This window comes from Scyliorhinus torazame, chromosome 4 (genome assembly GCF_047496885.1).
Source record: "Scyliorhinus torazame isolate Kashiwa2021f chromosome 4, sScyTor2.1, whole genome shotgun sequence".
NCBI lineage: Eukaryota > Metazoa > Chordata > Chondrichthyes > Carcharhiniformes > Scyliorhinidae > Scyliorhinus > Scyliorhinus torazame.
The window spans coordinates 125,198,221-125,216,294 of NC_092710.1; the positions used below are offsets into that span (position 1 = coordinate 125,198,221).

At 41.4% G+C, this 18,074-nt stretch overlaps 1 protein-coding gene across 6 annotated transcripts in view; it reads left to right on the forward strand.

Annotated features, from left to right (window-relative positions):
• mak (male germ cell-associated kinase) overlaps positions 1-16,587 on the forward strand; it is a 99,562-nt gene extending 82,975 nt beyond the window's left edge. For 2 of the 6 annotated variants that reach the window (XM_072498589.1, XM_072498588.1), the window contains 5 exons: positions 1,068-1,255; positions 1,336-1,484; positions 3,617-3,754; positions 8,314-8,427; positions 10,095-12,245. In XM_072498589.1, the coding sequence (XP_072354690.1) occupies positions 1,068-1,255; positions 1,336-1,484; positions 3,617-3,754; positions 8,314-8,427; positions 10,095-10,249 (744 nt within the window). In that variant the 3' untranslated portion in view covers positions 10,250-12,245. Of the gene's footprint in view, positions 1-1,067; positions 1,256-1,335; positions 1,485-3,616; positions 3,755-8,313; positions 8,428-10,094; positions 12,246-12,939; positions 13,105-14,692; positions 14,829-16,357 lie in introns of those variants that run through there. The other 4 variants (XR_011940655.1, XR_011940654.1, XM_072498592.1 and 1 more) reach the window with 4 other exon arrangements.
• The last annotated feature ends 1,487 nt before the right edge of the window (positions 16,588-18,074 follow it).

An 18,074-nucleotide genomic window follows, 5' to 3' on the forward strand; every position in this document is an offset into this window, starting at 1 on the left:
TGACTGTACTACATTTACATATATTGATCATGTATATTGATATCTGAATATCACTACACCACTCTTGCCTATTTAACTATAACCATTTCCAGCGATGGATGCCCTCCCATCTCAACACAATTATCGCCACAGTACACCAAGATTCACCTTTTGTTCCTCATCTGCCCCTTGCCAATATCATCCAGCCACTGTCAGCTTCTGTATGTCGGCGGGCAGCACCCAGCTCCAACTCTCTACCATTTCTCGTGATGTTTCATTTCCTCGGTTGCCTGATACCCAGTCATAGAAGAACCGCTATTTCCCTGAAAACCATCATCTTTAACATGCTCCACAATTTTCTTACATTTGTCTCCGATTCCATTCCCCACTTTGTTCAGGGTCACGTGTTGAAGTAGATTATTAATCACCTCTGTATTTGAGACAGCTCTGATCTTGACATCCAACCCCATATCCCCATCACAAAAACTGCCTACTTCTATATCCATAATGGTGCCTGTCTCCTCCTCCCTCAATCTTTTCTATGATGTAACTTTATCCCAGGATGCAATTGTTCAATACTCCAGTCTTCCATGTTCTGTATATTCCTAGCTAACTAATTTAGGCTTATGATGTCTGAATATCTTCAATTTAAAATGTTCATATTAGTGGGTATATTTCTTCGTATATTTTCCCCACCTTATTCCTGTAACACCTGCTAAGTCCTCCAGCTACTTACCGCATGCACTCATGCGCAGGAATTCTGCGTTCCTTCAATTTTGGCCCCTTGTACGTCGCACATCCTGTAGTTCCATCACAGCAGCTGCAAGTTCAGCCATATAAGGTACTTTACCATATTCTCGAAATCTGTCCCTACCATATTCTCTAAATCCCTCCCTACGTGCCTCCTACTTAAGCCGTGTTCTGTCTCACGTTGGCTCAACAGCCATTTTTATTTGGCCTGTGTAGTTTGCTATTAAAAGTTCTGTATAACTGATTTGTTATCGAGGATTCCAGTGAAAGATGTTGAATATTACAATTTGACATCCAGTATTTTTTTAATACCTGATGCATTTTTTGTTTGATCTCAGAAAGCAATCAGGACGGAGGAAAATATGTGCAGCAGCACCAAGACAAAAAGCTGTTCTCGACGATGGAGTCATGCTGTCTTGAAAGATTTCAACAACTGGAATGATGCAGGAGATTTGGGATTTGGTTCGTCAACTAAAAATGCAAATTTAAATGATAAAAAAAGACAAAGTCAAGAATCACAGTTTAAGTAAGCAGACCATTATTATGGCTAAATGTGCCATTTTGTGCATTTTTCTTTTTTAACTTAAAACTACTCCTATGTTACAGAATGGGAAGTCTTTTAGATTTCACTTCAAATAGTAAATCAAACAGCAACAACATGCCTACAGCCATTATAATGCCTCAACTAGATACAACTGCATCTAGAGCTTCTTCAGCCAAGTATCACTATCTGAAACAATCCAGGTATCTACCAGGTTCGTAACAAAACATGTATGTTTACTAAAATAGGGAAAGAACAAATAATTGGGGCGAGTAAAGAGGAATGTAAGCTTTGAACTTGCAGCAAAATTAGGCTAATTTTTAACTTGCACCTAGTGTAATTTTTGTTTGCATGAGTATTAATAGCGAACAAAGTTAATCATTATGTCTCACTATCTGCACCTACTCCCTGGTTTCTGTTTACAATTGGTGTAATAATTCACAAGTTACCACCTTTCATTTTGCTAGTACCTTCCACCTCAAACCCCAAGCTTTGTGTCATCTAATCACTTTTTGACCACCGTACTGGTATTCATTTTAACCTCAGTGGTATCCTGTTCTGTTATAAAAAAAATATGGTTAAATGGTTCTGCAGGATAAGAACATAGGATGAAACCTCCTGCACATATGCAATTTTTGGATCTTGGAACAAAGTGGGAATATAGAATTCACCTATAATGACTTAAAAATTGAATTCTGATTTCAATTATTAACCCATTGTTAACAGCGCAGATGAATATGTAATTCCTCAGGACAAGAATGGAGAATATTATTGTGGGAGAATAGGAAAGAGGAGGACCAGGAAAATAGGAGTAGGAATAGTTGGGGTATGGTGGAATTTCCTGCCATCCACTTGTGGTGAATTGCATTTTTGTTCAGTATTTGGTTACTATTGAATGTGTCATCTCAATATTCCTGAAGATACGACCATAAGACATGAGCAGAGTTAGGCCACTCGGCCCATCGAGTCTGCTCTACCATTCAATCATGGCTGATATATTTCTCATCCCCATTCTCCCCATAACCCCTGATCCCCTTGTTAATCAAGGACCTGTCTATCTCAGTCTTAAAAACACTCAGTGATTTGGCCTCTACAGCCTTCTGCAGCAAAGAGTTCACAGACTCACCAACCCTCTGGCTGAAGACATTCCTCCTCATCTCTGTTTTAAAGGATCGTCCCTTTAGCCTGAGATTGTGTCCTCTGGTTCTAGTTTTTCCTACTAGTGGAAACATCCTCTCCACGTCCACAGGCCTCGCAGTGCCCTGTAAGTTTCAATAAAATCCTCCCCTCAACCTTCTAAACTCCGAGTGCAGACCCAGAGTCCTCGATCATTCCTCATAAGACAAGCTCTTCATTCCTGGGATCATTTGTGTGAACCACCTCTGCCCCTTTCCAAGGCCAGCACATCCTCCCTTGGATACGGGACCCAAAACTGCTCACAATACTCCAAATGGGTTCTGTCCAGAGCCTTATACAGCCTCAGAAGTACATTCCTGGCCTTGTATTCTAACCCTCTAGACATGAATGCTAACATTGCGTTTGCCTTCCTAACTGCCATCTGAACCTGCCCGTTAACCTTTAGAGAATCTTGAACAAGGACTCCTAAGTCTCTTTTTGTGCTTCTGATTTACTAAGCATTTCCCCATTTAGAAAATAGTCTATGCCTCCATTCCTCCTTCCAAAGTGCATAATCTCTCACTTTTTCACATTGTATTCCATCTGCCACTTCTTTGCCCATTCTCCTAGCCTGTCCAAATCCTTCTGAAGCCTCCCTGCTTCCTCAATACTACCTGTCCCTCTACATACCTTTGTTTCATCTGCAAATTTAGCAACAGTGCCTCAGTTCCTTCTTCCAAATCGTTAATGTATATTGTGAAAAGTTGTGGTCCCAGCACCGACCCCGGAGGCACACCACTAGTCACCGGCTGCCATCCTGAAGAAGACCTTTTTATCCCCACTCTCTGCCTTCTGCCAGTCAGCCAAATCATCTATCTATGCCAGGATCTTACCCTTAACATCATGGGTGTTTAACTTATTTACCAGTCTTCAATGCGGCACCTTGTCAAAGGCCTTCTGGGAATCTAAATAAATCACGTCTGCTGATTCTCTTTTGTCTAACTTCCTCATATAGGAAGAGATTCCACATCTCTTTTTTTCAGTATGGTTGAATTAGTGAAAATCAACTAGATACAGCTGAAGAATTTTTTTAAATCTCAAAATAGATTCAAAACAAAAATTATTTCACCTATTTTTCTTTAAAACGTTGTTTGTATTTCCATAACTGATGGGAACTCATTGAAAGTAGGTACTACAATTATAAAAGTCAAACATTTTTTGATTCTGCAGGATTAAATGCCAAGAGCACCCCACTTGCCAATGCAGGTAAAGATTTCAGTGCACATAGTACCTGGGCCAATTCTAACCTTTCCAGTAAACCTTTAGGAGTAGTTGGAGGACCGCTTCCCATGAGCTGTACCAATGCAGGTATTGTAGTTACGTTGTTTTATTAAGACTAATATATTTTCAGTAAAATTATGTTTAATGTGAATTGACACATCTTGCAATTTGATAAAATACAATTGTGTACAGTATATTCATACTTCAGTTGGTAAATAAGCTTTATAAAGTGGTATACAGATTGGATATGGATTCTGAAAAGCCCCAGTAGTTTTGGGTTATGTTATTGCACTATGTGATGTATGAGTATTGGGAGAGTTATGGGGCATGATTCAGTGGACTCCAGTAAAAGTCCTTTGAACAGCACGTTTGGCTGAGAAAGACCTTGCTATTCAACGACACTTTGCTGTTTTTTAAGTCATGAGTGCGTGGGGTTCACGGCACCGTTTCTAAAGGGAACCGTGATCGTTTGACCCCCTTCACCATCCCCAGCGTGGCCTCAGGACCCCTTCCCCTCCACTTCACCAATGTATCTCTCCCAGAGTCCTCGAGCTACTTCACCTCTTACGGCCAAGACCCCTTCTCCCCCCAGACTTGACTCTTGGCACTGGCAATCTGGGTGCCTGGGTGGATTGCCAGAGTGCCACTCTGCACTTTGCCCAACCACCTGGGGGCCTCAACTCCCCTGCGAGGACCTCCCCCAGGGTGCCACCATGACTGGATTGTGACTCTGTGAACCAGTACCAAACAGCCGTTGAGGCCTCGCTGGTGAGGCCGGTGAATCCCGGGCCCCGGGAGAACCCTAAATATGCACGCCTGGATCTTGCCTAGTGAAAGCAAGATGAGATCTAGTTCACGACGCCTCGTGAGATTCTGTTAAATCTCGGGAAACATTTTGGGCATCACACATTTCTCATGACCTCTCGCAAGATTCAACGGCCTCGTCCCGACACCAAGTTGGGTGCGATGAGTCCACTGAATCTTGCCTATAATTTTTCTAAGTCAAGTTGAGGTGGTTCATGTCTTAAATTATTTTATAGATTTTTTTTCAATTGGGATTTACTTCAGGTTAGGCCATTTAACCTGTACAGTAGCTAAAATTGAAGTCATCGCCTTTCTCAAATTTTCCCTGTATCAAGCAACACCCTTTTTCTAGGGACACGTTATTTAAGAGATCATCGCTCTTCACAATTGGCTAAATTGATGAAATCATTTTGCAGTGCCCAGATAAGTATAACTGAGTAAATCAAACAACCTGTGGCTTGTCACTTCCAACACTCTTGGGCATTGTCCTATCCCTAGTTGCACTCTTAATGTCTGACAATACCACTTTTGAGCTGATCGCTGAAACCAGCCTCCCATAGATCGATTAATTGCATCCGCTCCCCATCTGTCTGGCGTAGTAAATCAGAAACTCGGTGAGGGGACTCCAAAGATCCGATATCCTGTAGAATTGTATTTCTTTCCCCCATGGAAGGATATCTGTTGCTATAGTTACAGGAAAACATGTTATTTATGTTGTCTTATGTACTTTGGGTCCAAAAGGTATCCATTCAGGGTCTTATTGCTTTTTGAAACCAGTTAGTGACTTTCTCATTGTTTTACACTGGTGGTCAAGGCCAGTTTGAATTCCTCCGGTCAAGCATGGAGAATAAAGATTGGGTGGAGAATAATAATTGAACTGATGTGGGAAAATAGGAAAGAGGAGGATAAGGCGAATAGGAGTAGGAATAGCTGTGGTACTGTAGAATTGCCTGCCAGCCACTTGTGGTGAATTGCATTTTTGTTTGGTCTGCGTTAGTTATTTTTGCTTACTATTGGATATGTCATCTCAATATTCATTTGCATGATATTTACAAATATATTTTAATTTGTGTCATTAAAATACATGGTAGCAAAATGGGCAAGTACTTTTGATTGTTTACGCTTTACTTCCTTGGCTACTGCTCATTGGTGATCTGCTGAAATGATGTGTAACAGGGAAAGAACATGTGAATGGTGAAGCTGTCATTGTAGACAACTCTATCAATAAAAATAGCTGCTCCAGATCAGTAGAACAAAACAAACCCAGCTGATAATGAGCAGTTCCAGTTGGATGCATCGTGGAAAAGGAAAGCAGCATCTGATTGGCAAACAGTGATGGGTTTGCCACAATTTCTGAAGATACACTGGTTTGTCACATGAAAATGAGGAACAGTCACTGTTTCTGTGAAGAGTTTTTTTAAAAAATCTGACTGGCTTCTCAGTTGAGTCTCCAGCCATAAAGGGTCAAGGTTGTGTGAAAGGTTTGCAATAAATTGGAAAATCAGTTTGCCATTGTGGAAAATGAGGAGAAACCGTTTCACCTATTGTGCACTGAGGTTTGCTGATGGTGAGGTGTTTATTTTTACAGAAACGTTTTGAACGTATGCATTTGAACATATTGGGGGGGGTGGCACGGTGGCACAGTCGTTAGCACTGCTGCCTCACAGCTCCAGGGACCCAGGTTCAATTCCGGCGTCCGGTGACTGTGTGGAGTTTGCACTTCATTTCCCTGTCTGCGTGGGTTTCCTCCGGGTGTTCTGGTTTCCTCCAACAGTCCAAAGATATTCAGGTTAGATGGATTGACCGTGATAAATTGCCCCTCCAAAAACATTAGGTGGGGTTACTGGGTTCCGGGGATAAGGTGGAGGTGTGGGCTTAAGTAGGGTGCTCTTTCCAAGGGCCAGTGCAGACTCGATGGGTCAAATGGCCTCCTTCTGCACTGTAAATTCTATGTTTCTGGATTGCTCTCCACCTGCCTGGCTGCAGCTCCAGCTCCAGTCAAAAAGCTCATCAACAAGATGCACTCCATGAACATCCAAAGACACAACCGTGACTGTCGAGAAGGACCAGGGCAACAGACACATGGAAACACCACCACCTACAGGTTCCCCTCCAAGACACTCCGCATCCTGACTTGGAACTATATCTCCATTCCTTCACTGTCGCTGGGTCAAAAACCTGGAACTTTCTTCCGAACAGCACTGGGTGTACCTGCACTACAGGGACTGCAGCAGTTCAAGAAGTCAGCTCACCATCACCTTCTCAAGGGCAATTCGGAATGGGCAATAAATACTGGCCTAGACAGCTATGTGCAAATCCTGTAAATTGATTTTTCTAAAATTCATACAATATCTGATCATTTTGGAGTCGGAGTGCATGAAATGTCTCTAGATATCTTTCAATCAACAAGAAACTGTTCTGAAACAATTCCTCCTGTCTTCTAAAACAAATCAAAAATTATTTTCTCCATAAAATTTAAGATTTGCGGGTGAATCATTAGCTTGTTATAGTTTACTGGATCTGTCTGATGCACTCAACTCACTTGAAACTGAAAGAGTCTCTTGCATTTTAACTTGTACTGGATGAATTTTCACCACTTGCCTGACTGTTACATTTTGTGAGAGATTTATTGATCAAAATGCTGAACTGAACAATAAGCTTGGGGGCATAAGCTTCTGACATTTTGGCTGCTGCAAAATATAAGAATTTCAGGTATATTGTACAGCGCTAGGGACCCGGGTTTGATTCCAACCTTCGGTGACTATCTGCGTGGAGTTTGCACGGTCTCCCTGTGTCTGTGTGGGTTTCCTCTGGGTGTTCCAGTTTCCACCTATTGTTCAAAGATATGTAGGTTAGGTGGATTGGCCATGCTAAAATATTACCCCTTGGTGTCTTAAGATGTGCAGGTTAGTTGAATTGACCATGATCATGATCAATGTGTGGGGTTGCAGGATAGAGCGGGGAGTGGGTCTTGGCCGAGTGTTCTATTGGAGGGTTGGGGCAGCTTGATGGGCCGAATGGCCTCCTTTACTGTACGGGTTTTATAATGGTGAAGGTGCCCCTTGGTAGCAACAATCAAAAGGCAAGATGAAAGGGTTTTGTCACTTATCGGGATCTGGAATGCTCTACTTGAAAAAAATCATAGAATTTACTGTGTAGAAGGAGGCCATTCGGCCCATCGAGTCTGCACCGGCTCTTGGAAAGAGCACCCTACCCAAGGTCAACACCTCCACCCTATCCCCATAACCCAGTAACCCCACCCAACACTAAGGGCACTTTTGGACACGAAGGGCAATTTATCATGGCCAATCCACCTAACCTGCACATCTTTGGACTGTGGGAGGAAACCGGAGCACCCGGAGGAAACCCACGCGCACAGGGAGGATGTGCAGACTCCGCACAGACAGTGACCCAAGCCAGAATCGAACCTGGGACCCTGGAGCTGTGAAGCAATTGTGCTATCCACAATGCGACCGTGCTGGTGGAGGTTGATTCCATAAATAATTTTAGTTTTACTAGTACTTGAGGATGAGGAACAAAAGGCAAGAAGTGTTGGATTAAGCACAGCTGATCCAGCCATGGACCAGACGGCTGCCTCCTGTGCTATTTGTTCTATTATTATATGAATGAAGAATAGACTTTATCTCGGGTGCTCAATTTCAACAATGATCCCAAATCATTGTCATTCACTTTAGTGCACATGTTTCACTGAAAATTACCTGTTTTTTTAAAGGATCCTGTAAATATTACGGTGGGAAATTGAACTGCTTGTTCCTCGAGTAAAAATTGAAGTTTTTTTCTGTCTTAATGAGTTATAACATTTTACGATTTTATTTTTTCAGTTTATACAACTGGGACTGATGTCTCTGGAGGATACACACCATCATTTCTTAAGAAAGAAGTTGGTTCTGCTGGCCAAAGAGTGCAATTGGCACCAGTTGTGGAATCTGATTCTAGTAAGTATAAAATACTTGTTTAATTGGACTACATGCACCTTTTCAGTTAACCTTCATAGAATATTCTTTACAACTTTTTATACACCCTTCTTCCCTCATCTCCTTGGGATATTTTTTCACAGTTGCTGGTAGCTTCTTCCATACGTCATCCAAGTGATTTCATGTGTCAGCTGAAATAGGGTCACCAAGTTATTTGACACTAAGTATCAAAGCCAAGGCTGATCCTGTCCTTGCCTAACATCCACAAATGCTTTCAGAAGGAGTTCACCAGGTAGCATGCAGGAGCAGTGATGCCTTTGTTTTCTCATTGCATATTAAGGCATCCAGTTTTTAAAAATCCTTTTGCAGGATGTGGACATAACTGGCAAGGCTGGCATTTGTTGTCCATTCCTAATTACCCTGGAGAAGGTGGTGGTGAGCTGCTGACTTGAGCCACTGCTGTCCATGTGGTGTAAGTACACCCACAGTGCTGTTAGGGAGGGAGTTTCAGGATTTTGACACAGCGACAGTGAAGGAACAGCGATATATTTCCAAGCTAGGATGGTGTGTGGCTCAGGTAATTTCCAGGTGGTGGTGTTCCCATGCGTCTGCTGCCCTTGTCCTTCTGGGTGGTAAGTTCACGGATTTGGAAGGTGCTGTCAAAAGAACTTTTGCTGAGATCAGCTAACGTACCCTGGATCAGGGATTGAGCCAAAGACTTTGGTGACCAATGGCTTTTTGTTTGCTGCCTTTAAAGCAAATAGAAATGAAACATTAAGTTCTGACTAAAGATTTACTTTTATATCAGTGCATCTCAAGACAAAACACATTGGCAGTTGTGAAATTATGCACTATTTTAGTAAATGTTCTATGGAGTGGGAAATACAGCAAATTTAATTGTCATTTTGGTGGAGCATCACATTGGCGGCTGATGAATTGGTATTGTAGGATCTCTTATCTATCTTCTAATAAGAGTCGTTTGTCTGGTTGATTGGAGGTGTCCTTAATGATTCACTTCAACAGACCTTTTTACATAAGAACTAAATCAAAAACTTAAAAACGAAATATTAAAATGCATGGCAAAGAGTTAATTAATCAAAAAACATAAAAGAAATCAAAAATAAATGAATGGAATGATTCAAGAACTCGGGAAGGTAGAAATTCTGGAACGAACTTTGACCACAAGGTCTTAATCTTAAGAGAATCCTTATTTGTGGTCGAATCCCTTATTTACTCATTGGTTTCTAATTCTCAGCTGAAACCCCCTGGTTAGTTCAAGCAGATGTCTGTCAGAGGGCAATTTATGAATTAACCATTGGCCATTACTTAAGATCGACAGGTATCCATCAGAAATAATTTAGTGTCTACATGAGCTGTCTCACTAGCAGAGGATTCTCACTCCACGGCTAGCCATCAACCTTGCTGTAACTACTTAATTGATGCGTTCTATTTGTTGAAATAAATGTTTGAATTTCTGCAGTCATGATTCTAAAGTTCAATAGTTTATTCATTATCTGAAACAATCTACCTTTTCACAGTCATGGCGTTTTGAATAATTCCATTCTCTAGCTATGCACTCAATCAGTACCTAAAGACAACAATAAATCAATGAATCAATAACCGATCATAAGGAAAAAGTTGAGGAAGAGTATTAACAGATTAACTATTTGCTCATTTTCCTTTTCCAGATTATGCAACTTGGAAAGCCAGCCGACCACAGTTGGGATGTCAGCCATATAATTCTTCAAGCAAGAGCATCAGTGGGTTAATGCCACGCCCGCCACCAGTCCACCCAATACATGGACGAATTGACTGGTCTTCCAAATATGGAGGGCACAGATAAAATAGATGTAAATAACATACAGCTACAACTTGGTAGTATTGGTTTTGTAATATCATTTGAATATCGCAATTTTTCTGATTGAAAGTTGCCACATAATTGCTGTTGGGGTTGGTTAAGGTTGTTTCCATTAACAGTTGGTGTTTTTCCTCACCTCTGAAGAGAAAGATATTTTTGCAAGAGCTTTTCTGAAAATTTGGTGGTTAATAATTTAATTTTTTAACACTTTTTTTTCTACTTCTGTAAATATTGTGTAATGTACATAAGTTATCAGGGTTTATATATACATATATATATTTATCCATATATATATGTGTGTGTGTAATGTATTCAATATTTTGTTAAAGGACAGGTAGACCCATGCAGATCTTTTTGCATATGAAAACTAGCATTTAAAGAATATACTCTGACATGCAGGCGCACTAAAAGTGTGAGACATTGAAATTTGCCTGTGGCAACCGAGCAGGGAGACGTTTATTTTTCTATTTTTTTTGGGAGGGGGGGGGGGGGGAGAATTTATTACCAAGTGTGAAGAATTCTTTTTTTGTAGCAGATTCATTGAGTCATCTTCATTCTTGTGGAACAGATTTGATGGGCAGAATGGCCTAATTGTACTCCTATATATTATGGTCTTAAGTAATCTGAGAAAAATATTTAATTTCATTGTCTTTTATCACATCACTCACTTTTGGAAGTAGAGTGTAGTCCTGCTCTCAGGCCTTTCTCGATTTTCATGTGCAAACTGGCTGGAAAGAAATGGCCCATTGGTGTCTTGCTCTTGTGCCACAAGAGATACGGCAAATCTATCACTTGGAAACTTCTGACTTCAAACATGTACCCTGCCACTAAATGGCACAAGCATTCCAGTGTCCTGTGCCACTTTCCATCTCTGTTCTTTCATTCCCCAAGTAATTTTAAGATGTTATTGAAAATACATTATAGAGAATTACTTTGAGAAGTATTAGCTGTAGATTACTGTGTAAAAGCCGACCCTTTAAACGTCTTTCCAAAAACACAGGGGTTGACTAATATTCTGAATTTAAAGCTGAACCACCGTTTTTGGCAGGGACTCGTGGATATGCACACATACTGTTTGGATTAAACTTCTTTCAGGCAAAGTGATGAATGGACCAAACCATTCATTATTAGCTATATTTACCTGGCAAGACAGACTAACTCCTAAAGTGCACACACATTTTACTTGTACTTCCTAAAACCCTTCAATGTATTTTGTTCCAATTTCCTTCCTTGGAGCCTTCCAGAATGGGCTCACAGTTGATTTAAAGGTGACCATTTTCCAAGTTGTGTTGTGACGAGCCACAATTTCTTTATTTCCCATTTTCCGCATAAATAACGTTCCTCATCTGTCTAGTTAATACTGGGGGGAAATGGCCTTTCCTTGGATTTGGGTAAAGATCAAGTGCAAAGGTCAGTCATCACTGGGACTAGCGTTTTCTGGTCTGCAATGTAACATCGGTTCTCGTGTTGAGGGGTTCCAGTGTTCAAGTAAAGTATCATTGAATGGTCTCCACTGCATTTTATTTGTGGAGAGCTTTAAAATCACATTTTTCCTGAGCTCTGCTATTATGTAAATTCTGTTAACTTCCAGTTGTGTGTTTGTCTTTGTTTGAGGTGCCCTTTTTCTTTGTAGTTTTTGGGAAATTCCAATAGTTTGAGGAAAAACATGATGCTTCCGAAGTATACTCATGTCTGTATTGCATCAATCTTTTCAAATCTATTTTAACCTGTAGCATTTGATGAGCTGTGCTATAGTAGTGCAATCAAAATGCATTAAAACAATGCAGGAAATTGCATACATGTTAATATGTTCTAATTGTGCTCAATATTTTTCATTTTTATAGCTTTAATATAGTTTAAAAATTAGTCAAATTTTCTATAATACTGTTAATTTCAAAGATTTTTCTCTTGTAATTAAACTGTTCCTTGGATCTACCCACATACCATATTTGTACAGAATTAAAATTTAGATTTAACTGCTCATCTCCAGTTCTTCTCTGAGGCTAAACATCTGATCGAATTGAGGATATGAAGTGTTCAGAAAATATAGGGAAGGAAGAAAGGGAGGTGGGGTAGAAGTACTAATTAGGGAAGAAATTGAGGGGAAGTCCGTGAGGAAGAAAAGACCGAATCCATTTAGTTAGAATTGAGAAGCAAGAAGGGAATTATAATGCTACTGGGGAGCTTCTATTAACCTGCAAATAGTGAGAGAGAGAGATAGAAGAGCATATCTGCGGGGAAGTCACATATCTAAGAACTATGAATGGTGATGTTGAGAGACTTTAGTTACCCAAGATTAATTGGATAATGTTGGAATAATGGCTAAGGAATGGAAAGGGGGTGGAAGGAATTTATTAAATGTGTTCAGGAGAACTTCCTTTCGCAGTATGTTCTCGATCCAATGAGGAGGGAGGCATTGTTGGATCTGGTGCTGGGGAATGAAATGGAACAAATGGACAATGTGGGGCAGTACTTGGGTAAAAGTGCTCGTTGAATCATAAGGTTTGGACTAACATTGGAGTTAACATAAAAGGGAACTTAAAAATCTATTCATAAATAATAAGCAGGTTGCAAGAGACAGGATGGGGCCTATTGGGGACAAAGAAGGTCATGCATGCTTGGAAGTGCAAGTCAAGGCTAGAATACTTCATGATACTTTGCATTGGTGTTGACAGGATATCAGTAGAAATGGAAGATGGTAGAGATAATGAACTAGATGAACATTGGTCGGAAGGATGGACTGGAAAGGTTGACCATAATCTTCCACACTTCCCCAGATACAGTGGAGTTGCCAAAGAATCGAAGAGTGGCAAATGTGACATCCTTATTCAAGACAGGGTGTAAGGACATTCCTAACAACTACAGATCGGTCAGTTTCGTGTCAGTGGTGGGTAAGGTTTTGTAACCATAGTTGGGCAAAACAAAATATCAACGAGCAGTTGGAGAAGTTTGGGTCAGTAAGGAGAGCCAGCACGGATTGTAAAAGAAAGATAGTGCTCCATGAATTTAATTGAATCTTTTGATGAAGTAATGGGAAAGCAATGGACACCGGCTGTATGAATTTAAAGAAAACATCTCACATAAAAGACTGGTTAACCAAATTAAGGCTCATATAATACGAGGGTCTGCGTCAGCTTGGATCAAGAACTGGATAAGGACAGGAACAGTGAGTGGATGTTTTTCAGACTGGAAAATGGTAGACTGGTATTCCCCAAGGTTCAGTGTCAGTGCTTTTTTGACTTGTATATTGGAGTGCAAAGCGAAGTTCCAAGATTTGCCAATGATTGCACACTTGGAAGTATGCTGACAGTTGGGGATGATGCTAATTGTCTATAACAGGACATAGGTGGGCGAGTAAAATGGACAGACAAGTGTCAGAATTTAATGCAAAGAAGTGAGGTGACGCACTTTGGCTAAAGGAGAGAAACAATGCAGACGAAATGACTCCGTTCTAAAAAGGTACAGGAACAAGGACCGGTGGCTCATGTGCATAGAACTGTAAAGTTGGTAGGACATGATAGTAAAGTGTATGGGATCTTGGGAGTCATAAATGGAGGTAAAAGCTAGGAGGTAATGCTCGACCTATATAAAGCTCTGGTGAGGACGTAAATAAATAATTGCTCCCATTTCGCGACACCACCCTTTGGGAAGAATGAGGTCCTTTTTACCACTATGGTTCCAGGAATCGGGGATTTTAACTACAAGATTAGGGTGGAGAATTTGGATTGTCTCCTGAAAGCAAAGGAGATTGAATTGATAGAGCTGTGCAAAATTATGACATTTAGATAAGGTACACAAAAACAAAACTGTTCCCATTAGCTGATGGTGCAAGAACCAAGGGACACGTTTAAGATTTTGTGGAAGTGAAACACGGTGAATATGCGGAATAATATTTTATGCTGCGAATGGTAATTATATGGAATTTTGCTGCCCAGGAGGTGATGGATGATTTCCAAAGGAAATTGGATGTGTCCTGGAGAGAAATAAACTTGCAGGAGAAAGGGTGCAGAGCCGGGGACTGGAATTGATTAGAATGCTCAAAGAGAACCAGCACGGACTCGATGGGCTGAAGGGCTACCTTTTTTAGAATAAATTTGAGTCGCCAATTATTTTTCTTTTTCCAATTAAGGGGCAAATTCGCGTGGTCAGTCCACCTCACCACATCTTTGGGATGTGGGGGTGAAACCCACGCATACATGGGGAGAATGTGCAAAATCCACACGGACAGTGCACCAGGGCCGGGATTCGAACCCTCAGCGCTGCAGTCCCAGTGCTAACCACTGCACCACATGCCGCCGTTGGCTGAATGGCTACCTTTTGTTGTATTGTCTATGATTCTGATTTTTACTTTCTGGCCTTTGCTTTTTAACTAAAGGATGTTGCTCCCTCCCCCCCCCCCCCCCCCCCCCCCCCCACTGTCCAATACAGGTTGTTCATGACTGCATGCAAATTTGACCTTTGTCAGTGATGATGGACTTATAGCGAAAAAAGAACAAGACACCTCTGTTTTGTGGCTATATCATGTTCAACAATGAGGCAGCAGTGGTGCAAATAGGAGGAACATGTACGCAGGCCATTTTTGACGTTTTTGCAACCTGTAAATCGTGCTAATTTCTCTGGGCGCTTTGATCTACCTATTTCTTTTCTATTTGTCTTCTGTAATGGTGCACATTCACAAACTTCATCAGAACCACAAAAGATATGTTATTTAAGAAAAATTGTACAGAGGTCAGTAGCCCACCTGGATGCCCTTGTGCCTGGATGTCTTCTGCCCCAGAGAGGACTCCACTCTCCGGGGTGATCACCCACTCTCGTCCCAATTGGTTTCCCAAACCAGGTGAACCTCTTCTGCTGTGTTGCCTTTAAAGGGACAATCACCACAAATCCCCACATCTTCTTTGTCACATCTCTTGTTCTTTCTTTCTGCAGCCTCAATGTATCATGAATATCCCTATCCCTCCCTCTTACACAAAGATGCTTTTGTGTTGATGGTGCTTTTGAAATATAGGATGAGCACATTCATCATTCGCAGTGGCGAAGTATGCTTCAGCATTCTGCCTGTGGAGCCACTTAGCTTGTCTTGCAAATTGTATTCACCAGTGTCACTGGATATGCCAAATGAAAATATCCCAGCTTCATGCAGAGGGGGAACACTCTTGGGTCTGAGGCTTTTACTTTGGGTCTGAGGCTTTTACCTTACTATGAAGGTAGGACACGGGTAGAGTTGGTTATATGCATGTGTCATGGTGATATTTTAATGCATGTGGTATGCACGTGGTTTTCCATCAGGCAAACCACCCGTGTTGCCCTGGAAACCATCAGTGTATCTTCTTTAACTCCATGCCTCATTAGAATCTGAGGTTCCCACCTTATCTGCTGATCTACCCAGCTAACCTGCCCATTTGCAGAGCACAATTTAAATGATTGCATGTGGTTCCTGATTAAACTTTGGGGGAATGTTAGAGACGCTGAGGAACTGAAGCAGCAGGTTCTCGAACCTCACTGGAAGTCCTGCTGGAAGAGGGCATGGTGAGGGAGAAAGTCCCAGCCAGTGGCAGGAGGATCCCCAAAGACCTTGTTCACCAGCCATGGAGTGACATTGTGTAGGACCATCACCCCAGGACCTGGATTAAGTGTTGAAGCAGCAAGCGTGAGTAGGGCTCATCATTTCCACAGGAGACTGTGGCGTAGTGTTGGTGTACTACTAATCCAGAAGCCCAGGCCCAGGCCTCGTTTGTTGCTGCTTTTCAGGGGTCAAGGTAATATTGTAATAGCCAAGTCCCTTTACTGTACTGTCCCTTCTATCAACGAGGTGTAAATAAAATACAATAATGGGCTGCCTGTAGTTGAGCATGTTAGTGCAATACACAACAACAGGATCATCTAACCCTCACAGTGCTGTAAATGTTGGGGCAGCAAGCACTGGAGATCAGTAGCCCGTCTAGAGATTCTGCAAAGGGGATTTATTTCTCGTCTCTTGTGTACACCCTCATACCTCACACTGTTGATCTTTACAAGCTGGCCATCTTTAATGTTTTCTGGTCCTGATGAAGGACGATTGCCTAAAATGTTAACTTGCTGCTTTTTTTACAGGTGGTGCCTTCATCTGATGGGTGATGAGCTGTGGTTTGTGCTTCCAGATGCCCTCGTGTGGACAATGCATATATAGCACTTTTTTAATAATGATGCCAGTATTAATTCTTGGATTGGATTTGTTTATTGTCATGTGTACCGAGGTATAGTGAAAAGTATTTTTCTGTGAGCAGCTCAAACAGATCATTTAGTACATTAAAAGAAAAGAAAATACATTATATTGATAATCATTTGGTAGTACAGAACTTTAATATTGCTGAAAAAATACATTTTGTTTTTACGCATCAGAACAGTGGCAAGAGTACCATTGTCAGGGGAAACAACTTTATACCATATTAAAAAAGTGCTGATTGGTTGGCAAGTGGACTCTTGCTTGGTAGAGGTATTGCCATGGAGGATGCACCAGTTAATGGTGACGGACATTTTAAAAAAACTTTTCCAATTAAGGGGCAATGTTAGGGTGGCCAATTCATCTACCTTGCACATCTTTGGGTTGTTGGGTGAGACCCACGCAGACGAGAAGAAAACGTGCAAACTCCACATGGACAGTGACCCGGGGCTGGGATCGAACCCGGGCCCTCGGTGCCAAGAGGCAGCACTGCTAACCACTGCACCACCATGCTGCCCGGGGTGACTGACCATTAACTGCTATGCATTATTTTAAAATTTAAGCCATGCAGTTTGACTTTGATCAAGGCATTGCCCTGGGGAATGAAACAGTGAATGGCTATCACTTACTTTGTTTAGCTGAAACAGGTGCTCTGTGTGTGTGTGTGTGTGTGTATACATGTGCACAGAGAACAAGCAATCAGCACTCTTTCATAGTATTAAGTGTTGTTTCTCTTGTCATTGTCCTGATGAGTGTCCGACGAAAAGCTTTGGCAAAATGCCCTGTATTGAAAACTCAAGCCAGCAGAACCTGGGCCATCCATAAGACTTCAGTATTATTTGCTCACCATTATTTTAGGGAAGAGGCTGGGGAATAGAGGCTGATCTCAATTTAAGGTAGATCATGAGAGAAATCTAGCTCACTCAGCTCCATCTGCAACAAGCCCTCCCTATCTTCATGGTGACTGATACACATGAATGTCAAGAATAAACATGTCTTATTACCCTTTCTCTGTACCCTTCATGATAAATACTGCGAAGCTAAAGCCAAAAACTCTCCGTACAACAGCCCATCTGCACATTTTATCATTCTTTGAAGCCTGGTTAGATAGTTTTGCAAAATGCATTTTTTTTTTTAGAAAAGGGAAACGGTATTGTGGCAAATGCTTTGCAGTTTGTCGCACAATACATGAGAACAGGAACTGTCGTACATAGTTGTGAGGCAGGGAAGAATCTGTAGCGGAGAGCCACATTCTACCTGACAGATGGTGAAAATGTTTGTTGCGATTTATTGCAAGGAGCAATGCAATCTAATGGAAAGGTTGCATGGGGACATTAGGAAATGTGTCCCTCTGGCTCTTTGGTTGTCAAAGGTATTTATTTGACTGTCTTGCTTAATCGGGTCACTTTTGCTCCTCCAACTGCTCAGTATGACTTCTTTCAATACTGAGGTTATGGTGAATGTAGCAGGGTATAAGAATCCAGGAAACATTGCTTAATTTATACTGAAGGATAGCCCCCAGATCTGCCAAGTCTGGTATTTTTATTCATAAAGTACAGTTCTGGAAATCAAAGATATATAAAGCAGTGTATTACTTTGCAAACTAGT